The sequence below is a fragment of the Aquarana catesbeiana genome, linkage group LG06 (genome assembly GCF_042186555.1).
Source record: "Aquarana catesbeiana isolate 2022-GZ linkage group LG06, ASM4218655v1, whole genome shotgun sequence".
NCBI classification, from domain to species: Eukaryota; Metazoa; Chordata; class Amphibia; order Anura; family Ranidae; genus Aquarana; species Aquarana catesbeiana.
In genome coordinates this window covers 315,531,938-315,556,628 of record NC_133329.1, presented here as the reverse complement: position 1 = coordinate 315,556,628, position 24,691 = coordinate 315,531,938, and the positions used below count along the sequence as shown (strand labels likewise).

Sequence of the window (24,691 nt, the reverse complement as noted above, 5' to 3'; positions counted from 1 at the left end):
ACAGTAATCAGTGAAAACTGCACTTGGTGACACAGTGAAGGGGTTAACTGGGGGACAAGTGCAGTGTTGTGCAACTCACTGTTAATGTACATGGGACTTAATGTACATGGGACGTTTTTACAACCTCTCCTGAACGATTTAACTTGACAGATAGTAACCCACGTTTAAAACTTCTGTTTTGCCACGTTTACATGCTGCGTTTGCATATAGAAGCTTTTGGGGGGAAAAAATAAACTTTTCTCAAAATAGCCAAAAATGAAACGCCTGTAAACGGAACGCGGCTACACGCGAGTTACCGCGTTTAGGGCTTGAAATGCCTCTAAACTCAGCGTCTGAACTCATTTTTTTGCTTTCCAGAAAAGGCCTCTAAACTCAATTGCCTAGAAACAACAATGTACATGTGACCCTTCCGCACACATTATGCAGGCATGGTCCCCTGTTGTCACCATTGGGAAATCCTCCCTAAGAAATGCCATGCCGATATTGCTGACTTTTTTTTTTATTTGGACAGGAAACGGCTGCATGGAATTGGCTGTACTAAGTTGCGCAGACTGGGGGGGGGGGTAAAATCAGTATTTTATTCAAACATAACAGTGCCTTGGCAAACTAAATGCCACACAGACACTTTACATCTAATTTTTTTTTTTTTTTTTCAAATATAATTTTTATTGAATTTTTGACAAGGAAAAGAGAAAACAAATAAGAAAAAAGAAAAAGCGTATCATAATCAATATAATACATCCGTGGTCTTTCTATTAGCATTCTGACAAATACCGTCATCATATATCCTTTCCATTAAAGTGTTCCATTCTATCTGCATGGAAACTGGCCTATGACATCATTTATCCTCTTTAGATTCGTGAATCCGTCTTTGTAGTCCATAGGTATATCAACCACCATACAGTATTACAATATAACCGGAATGACATTTTCCCAATATTAGCTTATTCTTACATAATTCCATCATAGTTGGTGTGAATGGAAAGTTGTCTGTTACTGAAATAATAGACCACTTATTGCACAGAAAAAAGAAAAAAATATATATAAGAAGTAAGGGCAGAGTGGAAGGGGTGAGAAAGGGAGGGGGGGGGGGGAGGGTTATAGATAGACGCGAGCGCGATGGATCCGGCCAAGGTTCTATCCCGTAGCCGCTACCTAGTCAAGGGGTTTTCAAGAATTTAGTAAGGTTTGTCCTTCATCTGAGAAAATATATATGTTCCAGGATAACTAGTTTCTTGAATGTTTGTCTTGTTTGTGTTGGGCAGTCAGTATTAGGTCTTCCATCTTTTTGATTTCTTCAACTCTACGTAGCCACGTTCCCACCGTAGGGGGTGTACTCTGTTTCCACAATGCTGGAATACAGGACTTCGCTGCATTGAACAGATGTCTGACCACTGACTTTTTATATGATTTAATTGGGGCTGAGGTGGCATGTAACAGAAAAACGGCTGGATCTCTCTGCGTTATGTGATTCGTGAATTTTTTAACAATTGTCTCTACTGCTACCCAAAACTGCTGTACTAGAGAACAGGTCCAAAAAATGTGTAGGAGCGTCCCCTCCTCAGAGCCGCACCTCCAGCATCTATCAGAAGTGCCGGGGAAAAATTTGTGTAATAATTGAGGTGTGTAATACCATCTAGTCAGAATTTTGTAATTTGTCTCCTGAATTTTTGTACAGATGGATGATTTCAGTGTAAGTTGAAGTATGTTTTGTGTTTGTGCTTCTGTAAAATTACATTTTAGATCCTGTTCCCATTTTCGTAAAAATAACAAGTCTGGTTGTTCAGTCGGTGTGTTGAGTAGCGAGTATGTCTTGGAGAGCACCTGAGGCAGAGTGCCCTCCCCTCTACAGTATTCTTCTAGTGTCGTTATATCGCATCCGTTCTGGTATTGAGTAAAGGAAATGGTGTAGCCGAATCGCTTTCCAAAATGACAATTGAAAACCCCCGTTATCATTCGTCAGAGACTGAATTGAGGCCCAGTGGTCGTCTTCCACATAATGTGATGCACAGTCTTTACCTGTCTCCCAGAGTGTCTCATAGTTTGAATAGTCTAGCCCTGGTTCGAACGCTGGATTCCCCAGAATAGGGAATAAGGGGGATTGTTTGGAGGTCAATGAAGTGTTTTTAAGTATATTTAACCCTACTGACAGCGTGGCACCAATGGTCGGGTGTGAAGTCATGTCCCTAGGTAATTTATCGTAGCACCAGATAGCCCCCTTCAAGGGTATATTAACCTGATGGTTCTCTACTTGGATCCATAGTTTGGTTTTGTCGTGTCTGTTCCAGTCAATGATCCTCCCTAGGTGCACAGCTTGATAATAGTGTTTTGCGTCCGGGAGGGCGAGACCTCCATAGTGTTTCGGTAGAGTCAAATAGCATCTTTTTAGTCTAGGCTGAGAGTGTGACCACACAAATTTTATAAATAGGGAATGTATTTGTTTAAAATAGTTACCGGGGATTCTTATAGGTAAGGCTTGAAATAGGTATAGAAATTTTGGGAGAATGCACATCTTGATTAGATTGCATCTCCCAAACCATGAGTGAAGACCTTTGCCCCACTCTGCGAGTAACTCTTTAACTGTGCTCAGGATTGGAGGGAAGTTCAGTTCAAATGTGCGTTTCAGATCCCTGGGTATGTTAGTGCCCAGGTACTTGAAGTGACTGTCTGACCACTTGAAATTAAATTTGGACTTCAGAGAGGAAAGTTGTTCCATCGCGTTATATTGATTCCCGTTGCTGCTGATTTGTCAAAATTAATCTTTAGGTTGGACATGTTCCCGTATATCTGAAATTCTTTAATTAAATTTGGGAGGGAGATAATCGGGTTGGTTAAGGAAAATAGAAGATCATCCGCATATGCGGAAATCTTGTATTGTCTGTGCCCTATGGAAATCCCAGAGATATCTAGGTTCCTGCGTATCGTGTTTAGAAAGGGTTCGAGTACCAGGGCAAAAAGAAGGGGTGACAGCGGGCATCCTTGTCTGGTACCATTAGAGATATTAAAAGGAGCAGACAGGATTCCATTAGCCTTGACCGTAGCCGTAGGTAACGAGTAAACATTAGAGATCCATTGCAACATGTGGTTACCTAATCCGATATGCTTGAGGACTGCTGTCATAAATTCCCAGCTCACCCGATCAAATGCTTTCTCAGCATCTGTGCTGAGAAAGGTACAAGGCGCTTTAGATATATTAGCTCTATGGATCAATTAAAGGACTTTTGTGGTGTTGTCCCTAGCTTCATGCGTAGGGACAAAACCCACCTGGTCTAAGTGTATCAGGTTAGTCATATGTTGGGATAATCTATTTGCCAAGATTTTGGTGAGGAGTTTAAGATCTATATTTAGAAGAGATATGGGCCTGTAGCTACCACAGGCCGCGGGATCTTTCCCTTCCTTAGGTATAAGGGATATGTGCGCGCTTAATGTGTCTCTCTGCAAGTGGCCCCCTTCCGTAAGCTTGTTAAATAGTTTCAACATACGTGGGCCTAGAATCGGCAGCAGAGTCTGGTAGTACTGCAGAGTCAAACCGTCCGGACCCGGAGCTTTACCTGGTTTCATGTTTTTAATTGCGCCTTGTAGTTCTACCATTGTGATGGGTTCTTCTAGGGCAGCTGCATCTTCTGCTGATAGTTGGGGGGTATTAGCTAGAGTAAGATATTCCCTTATTGCGGTGTCAGTGACTCCTGACTTCGGGAGGTTATATAAGGAGGAATAAAAATGATTAAATTCATCTGCTATTTGCGTGGGTGTCGCCCTTTTTTGCCCTGATGGGGATATATTTTGTGGTATATATGCGCGTAACCTCTGTTGTCTAACTGCCCTTGCAAGAATTTTCCCACATTTATTCCCCGATTCATAGGTGAGTTTTCTACACGCTTGTAAAGCTGCTTTCGCTTGATAATGTAGTATATCTACCGTCTGTCTACGTAATGTAAGGAGTTCTGTTTCTATGGATTTGGTCGGGTTTTGTTTATGTGTTTTTTCTAAATCGTGGGTTTTCTGTAATAGAATTAATAACTGTTTCTCCCGTTCCCTTTTGATATGTGCACCATGTTTGATCAGGATTCCTCTGATCACAGACTTATGGGCTTCCCAGAGTATCCCGGGGTCACAATTGTCAATATCATTCGTCTGAAAATAAAATTTAAGTTCTTTTGTGACATCAGCTAACACTGTGGGGTCCTGAAGTAAACTTTAGTTTAGTCGCCAAAATCTTGATTTTGTTGTCGCTGTTCGTGAGAGGGAATATTTCAGGGTAATAGGAGCATGGTCAGACCAGGTGATTGTGCCTATGTCAACTTTGTCTATTGCCTCCAGTTGGTTATGAGGCAAAAGAAAAAGATCGATGCGGGAATATGATTTGTGTGGTGATGAGAAGAATGTATAATCCCTCTCTCCGGCGTGTAAAAGTCTCCATATGTCAATCAGTCTGGTCTCGTGTAGTGTCTTGGTGATTCGTTTGTGTACACCCCTCCGAAGAGAGGACGCTCCATTTGATGTGTCTACCGATGGGCACAGAGGAACATTAAAATCGCCGCCTAGTATCAGTTGTCCCTCTGCAAAAGGTAGCAGTTCGTTCAATGTTTTGGATATGAAAATATCCTGTCTGTCATTTGGGGCGTATACAGTCGCTGAGTCATATAGAGTCACCAGTACATCACCAATCAGTCCTTTGAGAAACACATCTCCCCTCTGTGTCAATTCTGGTGTCTCTACAGGTCCAGGGCACATTCCCCGAGATCAGTATAGACACTCCCTTTGATTTGGTTGAGGGATTGGTAGCGTGGTATGTAGTTGGGAAATATCGGTTTTTCAAACACATCGGTGCACCCGTCTTAAAGTGAGTCTCCTGGACAAATGCCACATCTGCTTTAGATCTTTTAAGATCATTCAGGAGCATGCGACGCTTTTCCGGCACATTCAGCCCTTTGGTGTTTAGGGTATAAATAGTAATTTGATCCATCGCGCTCACGCCAGTAAAAAAGAAATTTCTTTACACAAAAAAAAAAAAAAAAAAGGGGGGGGGGGGGGGGGCTAGTACTGAAATAGGGAATAGAAGACTTGAAGGAGCAGGGGGAGGAAAAGGAAAAGGTAAAAAGAATAAGAGCAAAGAGAGCTCTAGAAACAAAACAAAAACAATGAAAAGGGGTGGACGATCAAACCAAAAGATCGTCCTACAGTACTAGTTGTTGTTAGGCAACTAGGTGCAATTCCTTGCAATGAAACACACTCCAGTTATCTCCGGGAAGGTGTTTCGGCCTAATGGGGATGAGGTTAGACTACGACCGGGGGGAGCTGATCCCGGCCCGCCCTCTCCCCTACCCTTACATATAAGATAGGCATGTAAGCATTGTAAACATCGCAAACATTATTAAATGAACAGATAAGGTGAAACGCCAACCATATTCTTATTATTGGTAACTTCTTATCTATCTGCATCCCTTGTATTGTCTGCCCCCAATCTTATCCTTCATTGCTATTGCCATATAACTGAGCAAATTCCAACTGGCCCTTCTTACAACAATCTAATTAGTGTTTCCCTCCTCCCTCCATGCCAACCCCTCTTACTCAAAACATAAATGTTCTGTTTTCCCTCTCCCCGCTCCCCAGTTGACCCTCCTCCCGCAATACTGATATGCAATCGTGGCTCACAGTGAACCCTAAGCCTAAGTTTTCAAATTCCTGAGAAATAGTTCCCTGCGGCAATACACAGACATATTTAAAGTGTGCGTAACTTAGTGCAAGATAGTTCCAACAAAAAAAAAAAAAAACACACTGGTGAGGAACCAGGATAGAACATTTCCGGCACAGGGAGCAGTGACGTAACGATACACAGTATTCCCAATACGGATTGTCCATTGCATAGCGTGGAGACAGGGTCGGGAGAAATTAACTCCTGCTGTCTGTATGGCACAGGCAGAGTCACCATCAAAACCCCTTCATCAATAGAAAGTTCCTTATTCCAGGGACTACCATTAGGGGGTGCAGTGTTAACCTGACTCAATTCCAGGACTCCTTCTCCAACTTCCCTGGTCACAACAGTAACCATATCCTGTCCCAAGCAGCCAGATTAGTGGGGGGGGGGGGATGGCTCATATCTGCAACTCTGAGGGGCGGACAGTCGGTTCTTTTGGTATGTTGTTAGGGGAGTTCAGACTACACAGCATTAAGAATGGGGCCTTAAGTGGTGAACAGTAAAATATGAAAAACAAGAAATCCAAACAAACGTGGATAAAAAGGCAAAAGTCAAAGCATCTGGGGCAACATACATATTCTCACCACAGCAGACGACTCTAGGTTTCTCTGTCTTCTGCTGGAGACGTGATCCTTGATCTGCGTTGAGTGCGTTGTGGTCTTGGTGAGCCTGGCCTTCTCAGATTTGGACCACCCGGGCGGTTAGCAAATCTTGGGATCAGTTGAAGCCAGTCTGGAACCGTTACTGGATCGGTTTCTAGAAAATCAAACAGTATAGGAAGTTCCGCATAGGATCGTAAGGTGAAAAATTGTGATCTCTTCTTGAAAGTCACCGATATGGGGTATCCCCAGCGATACGTGACGCCCGCGCGTTGGGCCAACTCAAGCACTGGCTTCAACATCGCTCTGCGCTGTAGGGTGGCTCTGGAAAGATCAGGCATGATCTGGATAGATGCTACATCTAATTTTAATGGCTGAGTGAGCAGTGGCAGGAGTTTGGCTTCAATTTGTAATTGACCCTGGTGGTGATGAGGGAGAATTTCTTCTTTCTGTTTTTGTGGATGGAGGAATGTGTGGTGGCCACTGGCTGAACAAAGAAAAAAATAACTGTAAATTTTCCATTGGGTGAAAAAAGCTCAAGCCTGGAAAACGCCCAAAAGTGTTGAGGTTTGATCTCATATATTATATGGTTTTGGTAAATGTAAAACAAAATTGTATAATGTATGGCCAGCCTATGTTGACTCATTACTTTCATTGTACGGTCTGCTGAGATCTACAAACTTATCTGTAGTGTGAGACCGTGATTTAGGGCCTGTACACCCCATTGCAGTGTGGGAAACAGGTGTTGCTCGCACCGCATGGAATGCGCTGCCCTCTTTACGCACATGCGGATGCCATTCATTGTTAATGGCACCCCCACATCTGGTGTGTGTGCCTGCACATTTGAGCTGGACCAAATCACATGGTACTGCAGTACCGTGTGGTATGATGCATTGTGATTTTAAAAATCACGCCTGCCTCTTAGCCCTCCTTCGCACCGGGCCGATTTGACATGCTAAATCTGAGTCTATTGCCCGCAACGGCACCGTCCGAAACGGTGCAGCGCCGCACCGATTCCCAAAAGTAGTTCCTGCACTGCATGAACCCGCACAGATGTCTCTCAAATTGCTCCTGAAGTTGGACTAAAATGCTGATTTGAAATCGTGTGAGTTCAGCTGAATTTCAAACCCGCATTCAGTGTGAACCTAGGCTAAAGGATTAGTTCACCTTTTGGAACATGTTACACGTTCCACCCGATTTTAGGGTGTAACGTGTTCCCAGTGCTGAAGCTGCTGCCCCCTAACCCAACACCCCCACCTGAACCTTCCTGAACGCGGGTGCAATGTTTTAAAGGCTCCTAATACAAAAAAATATTTATTTTCTGTACAAAGGTGAACTTATCCTTTTTTTTTTTTTTTTTTTTTTTTTTTGTGCAGTCCTGCAAATTTGGCAGCTCATTGAATGAATGAATGGCCTTTCAGAAGCGCACCACACAGGACTGCACAAATGCATGAAGTCTAGTGTGAACTGGCCCTGAATGAGTAACTGCTCTTTTTGTGGCAAAAAGATAACGTATTAAATTTGTTACACAAGCTAGAATTTTTATGTTATTAAAAATTACCTTTTCTTTTCTGACTGCAGCTCTGTAAAACTCAATGCAATATGGAAACCTGGAGGCCCTCTGTACACAGTTGATGTACAGAATGCCGCCCAGAAATGTCATTTCCTGTTTGTGTGACTGGCTTACTGATTTTCCCAGAAGTCTGCAGAATGAATGTAATTTTCAGGCATCCTCTACAATATGAACTTTAGTTTTGGTGAGATAATCACCAAGGGTTAAGTGCTTCCAAAGGGTTGCAGACCTCATTAGAACAGAGAGTGCACCAGGTAATTAAAATAGACCAGTCCTTCACATTCAGACTCAGTCTGGTGTTTGCCGTCACTTCCTTCTCCAGGGGAGCAGGTACCTGGCTTTGGCAGGTTCCCACTTCCGGTCAGATGCGCAATGTGTCAGGTCACCTGAGGCTAGGTGACAGATGCACACCGTTGGGATCAGGAGAGCACCGCAAGGTAGTGGACCCTACTACTGACTGCTGTGGATGGGAGTCAGTGGTAAGGAAGGCAGGGCCGCTGGAACACCAACATGGATCCCACCGGGGTTAAAGCGTAAGATTCCCTAGGGCGTGGAGTCTAAGAGCCAGCAGGTGTTCACCAGAGCCTCTAGTGGTGAGGATGGACTGGGCTGCAACTGGCTCCAAGCTGCGACCCCCAGGGTCCCCTAGCTCACGCCCACAGTAGGCAATAGGAGGATAGGGATAGTAAGGGAATAAGCCAAGGTCGGGGCCACAAGCAGACAAGGACAACAGAGTACACGCCAAAGGTTCAGGGTCACAGGAAAACAGGGATAGTCAGGGATACGCCAAAAGGTCAGGCTCACGAGCAGACAGGATTAGTTGAGACATGCCAAGGTCGGTAACAGAAACAAACGTAGAGCACACGGCAAGCAGGGAACAGGAAGCCAAACGCACAAAGTTTGATCAGCATGGCTGGCCTGCAGTGCACAGGTTAATATAGAGTTCTCTGATAAGAGCTGGGGTGGAGCCATGCTAGAGGAGAGAATATAAAAGCAGTCAGGTGAGAGTTGGCTGGTCTCTAGAGATGAACACATGGTGATAGGTAAGCTGACAGACAAACTCTATTGCATAACTATGACACAATGGTAAGCTGATCTGGAAGTTTGACCCTCTCCCCTTATCCCGCAGCCTTCTGGGACACATCGTAGGTCCTAGACTGCGGGACCATTCACAAAGCGCAACTCTCACATGTGCTGTAGAAAACTGGCTGTGAAACCATCAGGCTTCACTGCTGTTTTTCCTTAAGATGCCGGCGCCTGCACTCAAAGCAAATTTAAAGAATTGGCTTGAGTGAGGACATCGCTGGACCTCTGGACAGGTTTGGTAAGTGTCCTTATATTAAGAGCCAGCAGCTATAGTATTTGTAGCTGCTGACTTTTCATTTTTTGGGGGGGGGAACCTGGAGCTCCTATCAATACAGGGCATTTTCACCCCCTTCCTGCCCAGGTCAATTTTTCAGTTTTCAGCGCTGTCACAGTTTGAATGACAATTGTGCAGTCATGAAAAACTGTACCCAAATGAATTTTTTTTTTTTTTTTCCCCCACAAATAGCTTTCTTTTGGTGGTATGTTATCTCTGCGGGTTTTATTTTTTGCGCTATAAGAGCTTTTTTACTTTTTGCTATAATATCCCAATATTAATTTTTTTTTTTTTTTTTTTAACCATTTTTTTTTTTCTCAGTTTAGGCCGATATGTATTCTCCTACATGTTTTGTAAAAAAAAAAAAAAAAAAAAAAAAAAAAAATCGCAATAAGCGTATATTGATTGGTTTTAGTGTCTAGAATATTGGGGATAGTTTTATGGCATTTTTTAAATTTTCTAGTAATGGCGGCGACCTGCCATTATATATATTTTTTTTTTTTTATCGTGACTGCGACATTGCAGCGGACATATCGGACACTTTTGATAAAGTTTTGGGACCATTCACATTTATAGAGCGATCAGTGCTGTAAAAATGCATTGATTACTGTAAAAATGTCACTGGCAGGGAAGGGGTTAACTGTTGCCTAGGGAGTGATTCTAACTGTAGAGGGAGGGGACTCACAAGGGAAGGAGACCGATTGGTGTTCCTCTGTACATGGCGGACATCGCGGCCGCCGGGCACGCGCATTGGCTTCCAAGTGATGCAGCGGCGCACCCCTCAGACGGACGGGAAGCTCAGGATGTCATGACGCCTGCCCAGGATGGGAGATCCCTCCTGCGGAGACATCATATGACTATGGACGGGACCTGAAGTGGTTAATTTAGATTCTTAAACGTAATAGTTGATAAATTTTAAGGGGAGAACGCGAAGCACACGTAACTTTATATTTAAAAAAAAAAAAATGGGATTGAATAAAACTAAACACAATCATTCAGGTTCAATTGTTTCAAATCATCCATTGCCTGAAAATGGCCATTCAACACAATATGAAAAAGTATATGGTAGGGGGCTTCCCTCTGGATAAATCAAGACATCTGACATAATGAGCTATCTGTACAATCTACTTGTAAGGATAGAATTGTGAAACTCCTGCTCTGATGCTCTGCTTGTGGATACAGGAAATGCACAATGACTTGGATTTATAACTAAATTATAGCCAATGTGCTATACTGTATCATATGACTGCACAGATATGGCTTTATGGTTTGAAATGGTCATATGTTCTTGGGGTCATCAAGGACAATTTGGAGTAGTGTTAAGGACACGGAGCTCCATAAACTATTTAAGGTTTTCACGTGAAGGGCTGTTATTCTAAAAATTACATTTTGGGTACGGTTTGTGTAAGACTGACACTCGTACACTAAGATAGGAACTTTGTCTTCCACTAACTATGCAAAGAACACCAATTCTTTACAGGGGCACCATGCTCCATAGCAAAGCATAAGTCTCTCATCCATTACAATAGATGTATCATGTCTGCCTTGAGAAATGCATACATGCTATACATCCATCAACCATAGCTTTTATGACCACCTACCTAATATTGAGTAGGTCCCTCTTTTAGCCAAAACAGCTCTGACCGGTTGAGCCATGGATGCCTCTAGCCTGCTGAAGGTATGCTGTGGTATTTGGGACCAAGCTCTCAGTAGCAGATCCTTTTAAGTCTGTAAGTTGTAAGATGGGGCTTTCATGGATTGGATTTGTTTTTATTCCAGTACATCCCACAGATACTTGATTTGGATTGAAATCTGGAGGTCAAGTCAACACCTCAAACTTGTTGTCTTTCTCAAACTATTCTTGAGCCATTTTTGCAGTGTACATTATCCTGCTGAAAGAGGCCACTGCCATCAGGGAATGCAGTTTCCAATGAGGGGTGTAATTGGAAAGCACAATGTTTAGGTATGTGGTACATGTCAAAGTAACATCCAAATGAATGGTAGGACCAAGGTTTCCCAGCAGGACATTGCCCAAAGCATTACACTCTCTCCGCCAGCTTGCATCTTCCCATACTGCATCCTAGCTCCATCTCTTCCCCAAGTAAGCAGTATAAATTGGGTGTTTTATTTCACCAACTTTTTAGTATAATATCCTGTTTGTATGTTTGTCAAAAAAAAAAAAAAAAAAAATCAGCATAAAATTTTATATTTTTTTTTTTCCTTATTCTGAGCATTTATATGGGGGATATAAAATGTTTTTTTTTTTTTTTTTTTTTTTACAGCTCTTTTTAGTGTCTCTGATAAGACTGGTCTTGTGGAGTTTGCACAGAAGTTGAGTTCTCTTGGACTGTCCTTGGTGGCTTCTGGTGGAACTGCAAAAGCTCTTCGTGATGCTGGGCTCACAGTGAGGTATAAACTACATTTCATATTTATTAACCTTAAAACACTAAAGATAATTTTTTTTTAAAAAGTGTAGTTTGAGATTTGCTTGGTCAATTGCAAGGACTGTTGGTTAGCCAGTCTATTTTTGCTAAGGCTGCATTTACTCCTGAGCATTTTCAGCTCATAAAACTCCGGAAAAATGCCGACAAGCAAAATCCCATTCTTTCAATGGCACCTGTTCACATCTGAGCGCTTTCACCTGAAGCAAAAATCCTTAAGCTCAAACAATGATCTTCTTTGGGGCAGATTACAGGCGACCTATAGAAAAACGTGCTAACAATTGCTCAGGTATGAATGCAGCCTAAAGGTGCATGTTATGTGCCATTCCCCCCCCCCCCCCCCCCCCCCCTTTTCCCTAAATTTTGAATTAGAGAGGGGGATTTCAATGAAAACATAGATTCTGAGACAAATTCTCGGTAAACACCCCAAAAGAATTAGTAGATCCAGTCAATAGTACTACTCTAATCTTGCTTTTTAGATGTGCTCTAAGCAGGGGCGTAGATAAGGGGGGAGGTTCAAATGCCCCCCCAGAGCATCCTGGCAAAATGCCCAGACAGTAAGCTGTTTACTGGTCCAGGCATCTCGGTGAATCCTGACTTTAAAGTTAGGATCTGCTGAGGACCTGCTGAGCGATGTCAGCTGACAGCAGGCTGCCGGCTAAAAATGGGTCACAAAAGTACAGAATGCACTGCACTCCTCCCCAGAAGTACAACCAAGCGGTATGCTGTCCCTTCAGAGCGCATGCACCGGTTAGATCACTGGCTGCTTTCAATGTGAATATTCCTTAACCACTTCAATACAGGGCACTTATACACCTTCCTGCCCAGACCAATTTTCAGCTTTCAGCGCTGTCGCAGTTTGAATGACAATTGCGCGGTCATACAACACTGTACCCAAACTAAATTTTTATAATTTTGTTCCCACATATAGAGCTTTCTTTTAGTGGTATTTGATCACCTCTGCGGTTTTTATTTTTTGCTAAACAAATAAAGACCAAAAATTTTGAAAAAAATAAATTTTGCTTTTGTTAAAAAAATTGTAAATAAGTAAGTTTTCTCTTTCACTGATGGGCACTGATAAGGTGGCACTGATATGCAGCACTGATGGGCATTGATAGGCGACACTGATGGGCACTGAAAGGCTGCAAAGATGGGTTCTTATGGGTGGCACTGATGGGCGGCACTGATACGTATCCCTGGTGGCACTGGCAGTGGTAGGCATTGTGAGTAGGCACTGATTGGCAGCTGCCTGTGCACAGATTAGTATTTCCCTGGGGGTCTAGGGGGCATACCTGGTGGTCCAGTGTGGATGGCTTCCCTGGTGGTCCTGGGCGGCTTCCCTGGTGGTCCTGGGTGGGATCCGAGGGGGGCTGTGCTGATAAACAATCAGCACAGACCCCCCCCCCCCCCGTCAGGAGAGCAGCCGATCGGCTCTCCTCACGTCTGTCAGACACGATTGAGGAAAAGCCGATCACTGGCTCTTCCTAATTTACATCGTGATCAGCCGTGATTGGACATGGCTGATCACGTGGTAAAGAGTCTCCGTCAGACTCTTTACCTAGATCGGTGTTGCGGGGTGTCAGACTAACACCCCGCAATAACGATCGCCGCGATGCGCGCCCCCGGGGGCGCGCAGCGGCTTAATATCCTGCGGACGTCATATGACGCCCAGTCAGGTTATTGAAACCACTTTGCGGCCGTCATTCTGCTATATGGCGGGCGGCAAGTGGTTAAACACCACAAGTTTATGAGATATTCACTGTACCTACAGGTAAGCATTGTTATAGGCTTACTTGTATGTACAAAAGCTAAAGCTGGGTTTACTACATTAACCTTTTCAGCCCCGGAAGACTTTACCCCCTTCCTGACCAGAGAACTTTTTTTGCGATTCGGCACTGCGTCGCTTTAACTGACAATTGTGCGACGCTGTACCCAAACAAAGTTGACGCCCCTTTTTTCCCACAAATGGAGCCTTCTTTTGGTGGTATTTGATCACCTCTGCGGTTTTTATTTTTTTGCGCTATAAACCAAAAAAAGCGACAATTTTGAAAAACGCATTATTTACTTTTTGCTATAATAAATATCCCCCAAAAATATATAAGCTATTTTTTTTTTTTTTTCCTCAGTTTAGGCCGATATATATTCTTCTACATATTTTTGGTAAAAAAAAATTCGCAATAAGCATATATTGATTGGTTTGCGCAAAAGCGTCTACAAAATAGGGGTTAGATTTATAGCATTTTTATAAAAAAAATTTTTTTTATCGTGACAGACATTATGGCAGACAATTTTGACACATGTTTGGGACCATTGGCATTTTTACAGCGATCAGTGGTAAAAAAAAAAAAAATGCATTGATTACTGTAAAAATGTCACTGGCAGTGAAGGGGTTAACACTAGGGGGCAGTGAAGGGGTTAATGTGTTCCCTAGTGTGTGTTCTAACTGAAGGGGGATGGGGACTGTGCAGGGAAGATAACAGATCGCTGTTCATACTCTGTTCTGGGTTCTCCATGTCTCAATGGCAATCGCGGGAGCCCAGCAGTGATTGAGACCGCCTCGCAACGGCTTGGGGGGGGCGAGCGGTGCGTGCGCTCCCCCTAGTGGCCGCAGGGTGAAGCGACGTTACATAACGTCCTTTCGCCCAGCCGTGCCGTTCTGCCGCAGTACAACTGCGGCAGCTGGTCGGCAAGTGGTTAAGACTGATTAAAAACCAACCATATTGACCAGGTGCAAAGGGTGCACCATTCTGTGGTAGGTAGTGCACAATATTTTTATTTATTTTTTCATCTCAAAACATTTCATAACATTTCTTAGAAAAAAAACAGAAAAGCTTGAATACCCATTGTTCAAAGGAGGGCTGCAAGACATTAGGCATTACCTTTTTAGGCGGTCGCACCACACGTTCGGTTCATGGACACCTGAGCGCAGGAGAGATTTTTACTGTGATAAAATTTCTTAGGACACCGTTTTTTTTGTTTTGTTGTGTTGTTTTTTTTTTTTTTTTTTTTTTTTTGGTTTAAATAAATCACTGAATTTTTACTGCCTACCACAATATGTTGCCCCTTGCACCTGCTCCACTTTCAACGTAAGGTTAGCTCAAATTTTAGTCTTGGGTCTCATTCATACATCCTACATACATTTCTCTGTTAAATGTTATCTGTGATCCTTTCCCAATAAGGCTGGATCTTCACACAGTCCCACCATAGGTGTGCAAAGGTCCCCATGGCGCCCCATCCCCTCCAGAATGTTGGTGAGGTCTCTACTGTACTATTTGCGGGACAACATACCATCTCGCCATCAGTTTATAACACATTTCTATTGTCTTAATATCTCTAGAGGTAGAGCACGCTACCCTAAGAATCTTACACCTATGTTCCTCATCCCGCAGTTCACCTATTTCCTCTTTCCATTTCCCCAAATAGGGTGGGTATTTAGGTTCTGTTTCTTCTACCAATATTTTATATATTTTAGATATACTCTGGCCCAAGCACCCCGGGGAAGAGAGTAGCCTCTCCATAGGCCTTATATTACCTCTTCCCCGTAGTGGCTGGGGGAGTGTCTGTGAAAAGTGCAGTATTTGTGCATATCTCCATCTATCTAGTGGTCTGTTTCCCCATTTTTGTCTTAATTCAGAGAAAGTGCATAATCTATTTCCTGTCATTACATCTTGTAAAGTTATGTCATCCTCCTTTGCTCATCTAATAAAATACATGTGCTCATCTTTCCCAGGTTTAAAATAATTTGTGTCTAGTAAAGAAATTAAAGGGGGGTTATATTGCCAGTGATATAATCTACTCAAACCATTCCATATCCTAAAAGTGTTTTTTGTTAGTGGATTTGTGATGCGATATTGATGTGGGATCCACACCCTTTTCCCTAAGTCTACTTTGCTTTGGGCTTTTTCAATAATCGCCCACCCTTTCCCGTCTTTATCATGTATCCAACCTGTTATCCGTGAGATAATGCCTGATAATATTTTTTAAAATCCGGTGCTGATAATCCCCCTAATTGTTTCCCCTTTACAAGTGTTGCATATGAGATTCTAGGGTGTTTGTACCTCCATATATACTTTATTACTAGAGTTCTTAATTTCTTGAAGAAATCTTGTGGGACTCTTATTGGGATCATTTGTAATATGTATGTTAATTTTGGCAGGATGAACATTTTTAAAGCATTGATCCTCTCTAACCACGAGAGGGGTTTGTGTCTCAGATAGTTTAGTTGGTCTTTGACCTTATTCAGTATAGGGATATAGTTAGCCGCATAGAGTTGACAATGATGCTGTAAGTTTTACACCTAAATAGCCAAGCTCTTCTCTATACCAAACGAAGGGAAATGTAGGTTGAATTGCCTGCTGTTCTTTTGACGTAGTTATGTTTAGAATCTCTGACTTTGGGCATTTAAAATGTGAATGAGATCTAAAGCTTGGTTCACACAGTAAGGTGTGTTTTTTTGTTTAACCCAGCGGGCGCTGAATGAAAGAAAAACTAGGGAGCTTAGGAGGAGCTTGCTGTACTAATGATGAGTACACTACCGCACCACAACTGCATGCATTGCGTTCTATTCAGTTGAATGGGGCCCCACTCTGCTGTCACATGTTTTTACCATACCTCCCCCAACAAAGTGTAAATGATGCCTTTAAGTTTGAAAGACCTGAACCCCCCCCCCCCCAGCAAAAAAAAAAATTATCTACGGCCCTGTCTCTAAGTAACGAAGCTTCTATAGTAACTGAAAAGGAATTTCAAGTAAATTACTTAAACATATAAAGTCCATATGCAGCGCTAGAGCTAAGAAGTAGTTGAAATGACTTAATACATTGTTGAAATTCATCAGAATCGTTTATATGCCAAGGGATTTTTATTTGTCTATCTGGTCATGAGACTTGCACAGCCAGGCTGGTGACCTAATTTTTTTCTGCCACAGTTAAAGTAGAACTAAATGGAGGGCCTAGGCGGCCTGAGGGAAATTGGGAGCTGGGTGCCTGTCAGAACTAGTTGCGCACACCCCCCTCAATGTGGCAGGTCAGGAGTCCTTAAAGCAGACTCAGTTTTAAATGGTGGGATGTTTTTTTTTTTTTTTTTTTTTTTTTTTTCTACTCCCTCCTTGACTTCCTCTTTTTGTTGGGTGGGAAGACCAATATTGTCATGGCCACCAACTACCCGTGAAATCCTACTACCAGTGAAAGTATTCATGTACTTTTCCATCACAAATAGTTTTATTTTTTAGGTTACAAACTCCTATGTTGACTATAAAAATGTAAGTTAATAAGTAATGGATTACCAAGTGTTATATCTTTTGTAACCGTTATGAGGAGGCATCTGTGGCCAAGGATTTTATAAAAAATTTTTTTTTTTTTCTCCGTCTCCCTCCAGGGATGTCTCTGAGCTTACAGGGTTCCCGGAGATGTTGGGGGGACGTGTGAAGACGCTGCACCCAGCTGTGCATGCCGGTGAGTTCGATGTTGAGGCTAATGAACTGTAGCATAAAGAGTACAGAGACCCGCTCTACTCAGTTATTCCTTGGCACTCTATCTGTTGCTGACATTCTTTCAAGTAAGATTACTCCAAGGTTGTTTCCAGAAAAGGTCCTATTAAATCTTAAGCTGGTCTCTGTATTTTGATTAGGTTACTGCAATAGGCTATCCAAAAAATAAACTGCGGGTGAAAAAAAAAATTGAAAATATATTATCATTTAATCCACGTTGACTGATATAAGGCCCCTTTCACACGATCGGACCGTTCAGGTCCGTCTGTCAGTTTTGACAGTGGACCTGAACGGGCGCTCCATGTTAGCCTATGGAGCGACGGATGTCAGCGGAGACATGTCCGCTGACATCCGACCTGGTCCGATCCGCTAAAAGAAGACGGATGGCCCTACGTCCAGGTCCGTCACTGGCGGATCGGGTGAGATCTGATGAAAACGGACATGCTGTCCGTTTTCATCCGATCCCTCCATAGGTGGCAGCGGCGCCTGACAAGCCCCTCCCCGCTCAGTGAGCAGAGAGGGACCTGTCATCCGCCGGCTCAGCGGAGATCAACGGAGAGATCTCCCGCTGAGCCGGCGGACCAAGGTGGACTCCGTGGAAGCGGAGTTCGCCTTGTGTGAAAGGGGCCTAAAATGTACCCTACCGACTCAGCTTAAATAAAACTGGGGTTCCTGAAGCCATTGGAAACATGCAAACAGAAAAAGTAAACCAAAGGTTTGAATAGAAGCTTCAAATGGAACACACTGCAGTATGAGTACAAAAAACTTTAATTGATGCAAAAAATGACACATGTAAACGTTACTGCTGGCTATTGAGCCAAAATGAACAAAACCTTCACCAAAAGTGTAAACATTATGGCAACAATGTCACAATATGTATAAAAACAGCCTGGGCTAACTTGTACACAGACATTCACTTCTCACATACAGGGGGGTGACCAGATGCTTGACAGTCTGGGAATAGGCATCCAGTAATACTAAGTACTGGGGAGCATGAAGTTCAAGGATCCCTTAAATCAACTGATGAAACAAAAATGTCACAAACTCAGAGCCAGGAATGCCACTCTGGAGGAACAGCCACAGTGAACCAGCAGTATGGACAGTGCTGAGATGAAGTGTCTAATAGTTATTCATGTGGATATAAGCAGACCAATCCCAAATGGAGATGGTGCAGACATGGAGACTGTCGGTGAAAGAGCATATGGGTGGAGATGGATTATCTCTGAGTGAAGCTGCAGCAATGTATTGGTGTGTGAGTCTATATAATAAAAACTCAGCGTGAAGATATAAAGCAGGACAAACCGTCCCATGGATTGGTCTCGCCGATCTCTGCCGCATGCTCCAATGGTCCGTCCATGACAATGAAATGTTACCATCAAAAGGCTCACGAGGTCTCCTAATTAGTCTGTCTTGCGTTCAATGACACCATTGGAATGAACCTCATCCAGGTATATATTACTTGGAGCTCTTTCACACTGGGACTGTGAAGTGGGGCTGTATAGTAAACCTCCATGGTACAGTGAAGCGGGGGAAAAAGGCCGCTTGTGTACGGCAAGAGAGCCAGGCTGTAGGACACTGAGATGTCTATGCATTTTGCTCAACTCCATAAGCTTCGTCAGAACAATGCAGTGGGCTTTTCGGCATGCTTATAACAGGAAAGCTCCTCCCTTTCAGGATTTTTCACTTTTAAAGGGCCACAGCCTTACAACTATAGTGTCCAAAGTTAAAAAATTAAATTAGTTGAAAAAACTGTTACTATATTTCAAGTACCAAGTGTATTATAACCATATGTGGTAGCTTTTTTACACCGCAGCTGGCACATTATGGAGCACTTTCACATATCAACCCTTCATTGATCTGTGGACTTCCTTGAACAGAATAAATTTGTTGAAGTAGATACAAAGTGGAAGCAGTGGACTTGCAGAGAGCACTATATTGAGCACAACATATTGTATGTTTACATGAATTTACTCAGTTTTTTAGTTTTATCTAACATGGCAACAAATATTCCAAAATTAATGAAGTGGGTGTAAAGTGGAAGCAGTGGATCTGCAGGAAACCGCATCTTGAGCAGCAAGTACTTTGTAGATGGATTCGCACATGGCCCAGTCCAAAACTCAATAAGATCAATGAAGTAGTTGTAAAGTGGAAGCAGCATATCTGTGCTGGAAATATATAAATATGTAATATATTGCACCCAATGGGTTTTTTTGTGCCGATACCGAAAATAAATCTTCCTTGATACAGAACCAAAAGTGACTGTTTTTAAAAAATATTTTTGTACAGGAGATGGTCAGAGACTGCTGACATGGTACAGGAGATCAATGCAGCTTCACAAGTGCCTGTCAGATGCAGCCTACCAGTCAGTTTTAGCAGTCTGTCTGTCCGTCATGCAGCCTCACCAGTGCCTGCCCATGGCATGCAGCCTGCCAGTGCCCATGGCATGCAGCCTACCAGTGCCCATGTTATGCAGCCTCCCCAGTGCCTGGTAATGAGATGTCACGCTGTGTGTCAGATTTGAATTGCCGTGCAGCCAGTTTCATCCCGGTACGCCCCTCAGAGTCTCCTCCTCCTTCTTACTCCTCCTCCTCGCTCCTGTCCTACACAGCCTCCCCAGTGCCTGGTAATGAATGTCACACTCACACACTGTGTCAGAGCTGGATCTGAATCGCCGTGCAGCCGATGTCCTGCCTCCTATAACACACGGCACAATGTTTCTTAGCATTGGATCAGAGTGCCGTCTATCACAAGAGGCGGTCTAGGAGGTGGGACATCGTTACATCGGCTGCACGGCGAATTCAGATCTCTGACACACAGCGTGTGAGCGTGACATTCATTACCAGGCCCTGGGGAGGCTGTGTAGGACAGGAGGAGGAGGGAGGGAAGACTGAGGGGTGTGCAGGATGAAACATGTGCGGCACCCAGCGGGATGGCCCCGTCCCTTTTTTCAGCGCCAGTATCGGCAAGAATTCTCCTTTCGGCTTTTTGCTGAAAGGGCCATTTTCAGCTGCTATGTTTCGGTGGCCAAAATTTCGGTGCATCCCTAATATTAATTATTCCACTTAGCGGAATTAATGTTCAAGAAATAATTCTAAGCTTAGCTCAGTGTTTAACCCTTTTGGGATCATAGTTCGTAACCAGAAGAGCCATTCCTTTTTCTTCCGCAGAAGGACTTTGTCATAGTCACCTCTGCGGTTGGATAGAAATAGGGCAAAGAAGCCCCTTACTTTTAATCCAATAGAGTAATTATGGAACCTCTCAAAATGTTGTGCAAGGGGACCCCACTTTGGGTTATCCTCGTCCTTACTTTTTTGGATGTTTCTGATACTGCACAGATGTTCACCTATATGTATTCGTAACTGTCGATTAGTCTTGCCAATGTATAATTTTTGACACGGACATTCTAAAATGTATAGAACCTTTTCTGTGCTACAGTTGATAAATTGTTTAATTTGATAAACCTTCTCACTATCGGCATTAGTGAATTTCTGTTTTGTTCATTTTGGCTCAGTAGCCAGCTGTAACATTTACACGTGTCCTTTTATTTTATTTTTATATTTATTTTATTTTTTTATTTTTTCCTTCCATCAATTAACCACTTGCCGACCGCCGCACGCCGATATACGTCCCTACTTTGGAGATGGATATCGTTGTTATGGCAGCAGTTAGCTGCCATAACCCCGGTATCCCCGTGCTCGGCCGGCGGTCGGATAAAAGTGGTCTCTGAGGCGGATTTGCCGCAAGATAACTTTTATCGGGGGCGGAAGAGGGCCCCCCCTCCGGCCGCGATCCGGAGCCGTCGACAGCGGCGGGGGCGATCACGTCTGTCTCCTTCCTTGGTGTGGAGACGAGTAAGGGGAAGATGGCCCCCACCCGTCTCCATACCATAGCAGGGCAGGAGCGTTGTTAAAACGTCACTTCCGCCCAAACGTCTTAAAGGCACATTTTTTCAATATCATTTTTTCAAATGACAATTTTTATTTCCTGTTTTTTGGATGCACAGTTTGGGGAAAACCATTTTTCAAAATTGTGGGGTTTTTTTTGTTTTTGTTTTTTGTTTTTTTCTGCTTCGCTATGTTCTGGACACAAGCCTTCATTTGCTGTTTTTATCTGCTATACATTTTTTACTCCTTTTTATATGTTGAAGGTAGAGTTTTTTTTTATGTGGCAGCCACAGCACTGTGAAGGGCCAGGGCTGAGTTGAAAGAGGGTGTGGCTTAAAGTGTTTGTAAAGTCTCATCCATTAGGTAATTTTTCTGTTTTTTAGGTCTAGTGTGTTTTGTTAAAATTATAATGCTAAATGCCTTTGCTTAGTGCTGCTGTGCAGTCATCTGTCCTCCCCCTTGGCTTCCCTTCCCGATCTAAGACTACAGTGAGAGGGGCTGAGATTCCCTTCTGATGTATGCAAGATAGCAGAGGGAGGACACATGACTGCATAGCAGCACTGTGCAAAGAAGGTATATAGCATTATTATTTTAAGAAACCATACACCACTAAACATGGACCAAGATGATCAAAGTAATTAATGTTTCTTTCCAAGCACTGGAGCAGCTGCAGAGAATGGTATTACTAAAGGCAAAAGGGGATGGGTGGAGGGGAGATCGGCCTCACAACTCACACACATAGACTATGGAAATGACAGTGAGAGGAGGGGGAGATGCAGAGACGCTAAGGAGAGAGCTGGATGATGGAGGCATGTAACTGACCACACTATCATGGATCAGCAGACATGATTAGTGTGGTCAGTACACACAGGAACAGGCAGGATCAACCAGGTGTTGTACAACATGGAAAGGGCCAACTGATGCTGCAAAAGCACTATGCTATATATCATGCCTTTTTAAAGGACAGGAGCTTTACTGAAAGGGAATCTAACACTTTAACACATCTGACAGCCAAGTAGCATTAACATGAATAATGTAATAAATTATGTGAATGAATTAATTCTGTCTCTGGAAGGGCCTGGTGTTAAAGTCCTGGTCAGAAGATGCAGCATTTCACATGAGACCAAATACAATCACTCTATATAAACTGTAACTGTGGGATGGGAACCGCCCTAGCAAATTAAGTGGAACAAGATATTTATTTATTTTTACATCTGATGTTATTTCTTCTTAGGTATCCTAGCAAGAGGGACCCCTGAAGACCAAGCTGATCTTACCAGATTAGGTTTCAGCTATGTCAGGTACAATATAGGCTTTTAAGCTGGAGATGGATATGGCAGATAAATCTCTAGATGTATAAAGAAAGGCGTGCAAGAGAACCAACATCTAAGTTGACTGCTTTAAGCTAGCCATACTACTGACTGAAAAAAATCTTGGTTGATGAATTTTACATTTTCAGTGGGGGCATACTGCTGGATTAAACATTTTAACTTCTAAGTATATTACCATTTGGTATATTTCAAATTTAAAGATAAATGCCCCTTTCAAAACTGAGTTTTCTGCACAATGCCAACTTTAATATAAAATGTTAAATATTTAATATAAGGTGTGTGTGTGTGTGTCAGCGAAATTTTTAATGGTCCACTTTTTTGATAACTTTTTACAGGGTGGTTGTGTGTAATCTGTACCCCTTTGTGAAGACTGTGTCTGCATCTGGTGTCTCAGTGGAGGAAGCTGTGGAACAGATTGATATTGGTAATCTCGTTCCCTCCCTAGATTTCTTGGTGCTGAAAGTGTAAAATTTGGACCCCCCCCCCCTTTTTTTTTTTTTTTTTTTTTTTCTTTCCAGCAATCTTTTTCCCATGCTTTTTAGTGTTGAACCTTGCAAGTATCAAGGACTACTATAATCTCCATGTTCTCTTGTGGTAACCATAATTTAAAAAGTCCAAACGTTCGTCCTTAGATTAGGGTTATTTTGCACATGTTCTAGTTTAAAGCCCAACTGTAGCCTAACTTATAATATATATATATATATATATATATATATATATATATATATATATATATATATATATATATATATATATATATATATATATATATATATATATATATTTCGGTAGAACAAGAGCGTTAAACTGTATCAGGTTTTATTGCTGTTTCTAGCCCTTTTGGGAGGAGTCCCCTTGCTTTCATTCATGTAAGCACACAAGAAGCAAAGATCCACAAAAGCATGACAGAAGTTCCAATCCTTTGGTGGTTGATATACCTGTTGGAGAAATTCTGCTCACTGCTTGGGGTCACACAGTGAGGGGAAAATCTCCCAAGCATAGTTACTAGGGATGAGCTTGTGTTCGGGTCGAACATCGGGTGTTTGCCCGTTCGCCGAACAGCAAACATTATGGGGCGTTCGTGGAAAATTTGAGCTGACCGATGCCTTTAAACAATTTTTCAGTCCTCAGCGCCAAGGTCTGATTGGCTCAAGTAAGCCATCGCCAGCATCTACATTTCATGGTGCAGGAATATCTCTAGGGGCAAGAGCAGACTTGGAGACCTTTCCAACAGAGCATCCACTGGGTTACTGGGTCTTGAGGATGGACCACTGGCCAGAACTTGCTCAATATGCAGTGGAGCTACTGGCCTGCATCCAGCGTGCTTTCTGAATGCACATTCAGTGCTGCTGGAGGGTTTGTAACTGATCAAAGAGTGCGCCTGTCCACAGACTCCGTTGATAGCTGCTGATCCATTTTTATGGATGTGAGCCTACCAAGCACCTGATGCTGATGTAACTGATTGAATTTGCTATGGATGTGGGATCCCTTGAAGACTGCCTATGCTGACTATTCTATTCCTCCTCAATTTTGATGATGCTAGCTTCCAACAATATTTTTGGTTTAGGGCATCACCACCATTGCCCAATGCCCAATTTTTCTGCCCCTGTGTAACAGGGGCATGTAATTACAATTCTTGATATAATCACAGCAGGGGCCGTTCCTGCGCCTAACAAGAGTAACTGTGAGGGCTTAGTGTTCTGGTACCACCAACACCTAAGGCCCAATTTTCTGCAGGGTATATAGGGCAGGCCGTATAGAGTGTGTGTGTGTGTGTGTGTGTGTGTGTGTGTGTGTGTGTGTATATCTATATCTCTGCTCAGAGTATATAGTTAAGTGTGTATAAGGGCGCTCTGAGTAACAAACCAAGCAGATATCAGTCTAGAAATGGAGGGTCTTCATGCACTTAGAGGTCTTTTTTCTTTTCAGAGTATATGGGGTCTGGGGGACCCCCACGCCATTTGTATAAAAAATTTGGGTGCGGGGTTACCCTTAATATATTGATACCAGACCTGAAGGGCCTGGTATGGATTTTGGGGGTGACATCCACACCATTTTTTTTTTTTTTTTTTTGGTATTTTTATCTATTTTGCCGTGATCTGACAATGTATTACAGCCGTGAGCAGTTTTTAAAAAATGACATTTTTGCTGTGGCACTGTTATAAACATGGGAAAGATGCGCTACTTTACAGGCATACTAAGGACACCCCCCAGGCACAATATTTAAAGGAATATTTCATTTTTGTTTCACTTTAAGCATTATTAAAATCACTGCTCCAGAAAAAGCTGTTGTTTTTTAAAACCTTTTTGCATTGATGCA

At 42.8% G+C, this 24,691-nt stretch overlaps 1 protein-coding gene across 1 annotated transcript in view; it reads left to right on the top strand.

The window, feature by feature from the left end:
* The window catches only part of ATIC (5-aminoimidazole-4-carboxamide ribonucleotide formyltransferase/IMP cyclohydrolase), a 58,052-nt gene that overhangs the window by 12,845 nt on the left and 20,516 nt on the right, over positions 1-24,691 (top strand). Inside the window, exons 2-5 of the mRNA XM_073633699.1 lie at positions 11,513-11,639; positions 17,045-17,121; positions 22,275-22,341; positions 22,707-22,795. Coding sequence (XP_073489800.1) covers positions 11,513-11,639; positions 17,045-17,121; positions 22,275-22,341; positions 22,707-22,795 — 360 coding nt within the window. The remainder of the gene's footprint in view (positions 1-11,512; positions 11,640-17,044; positions 17,122-22,274; positions 22,342-22,706; positions 22,796-24,691) is intronic.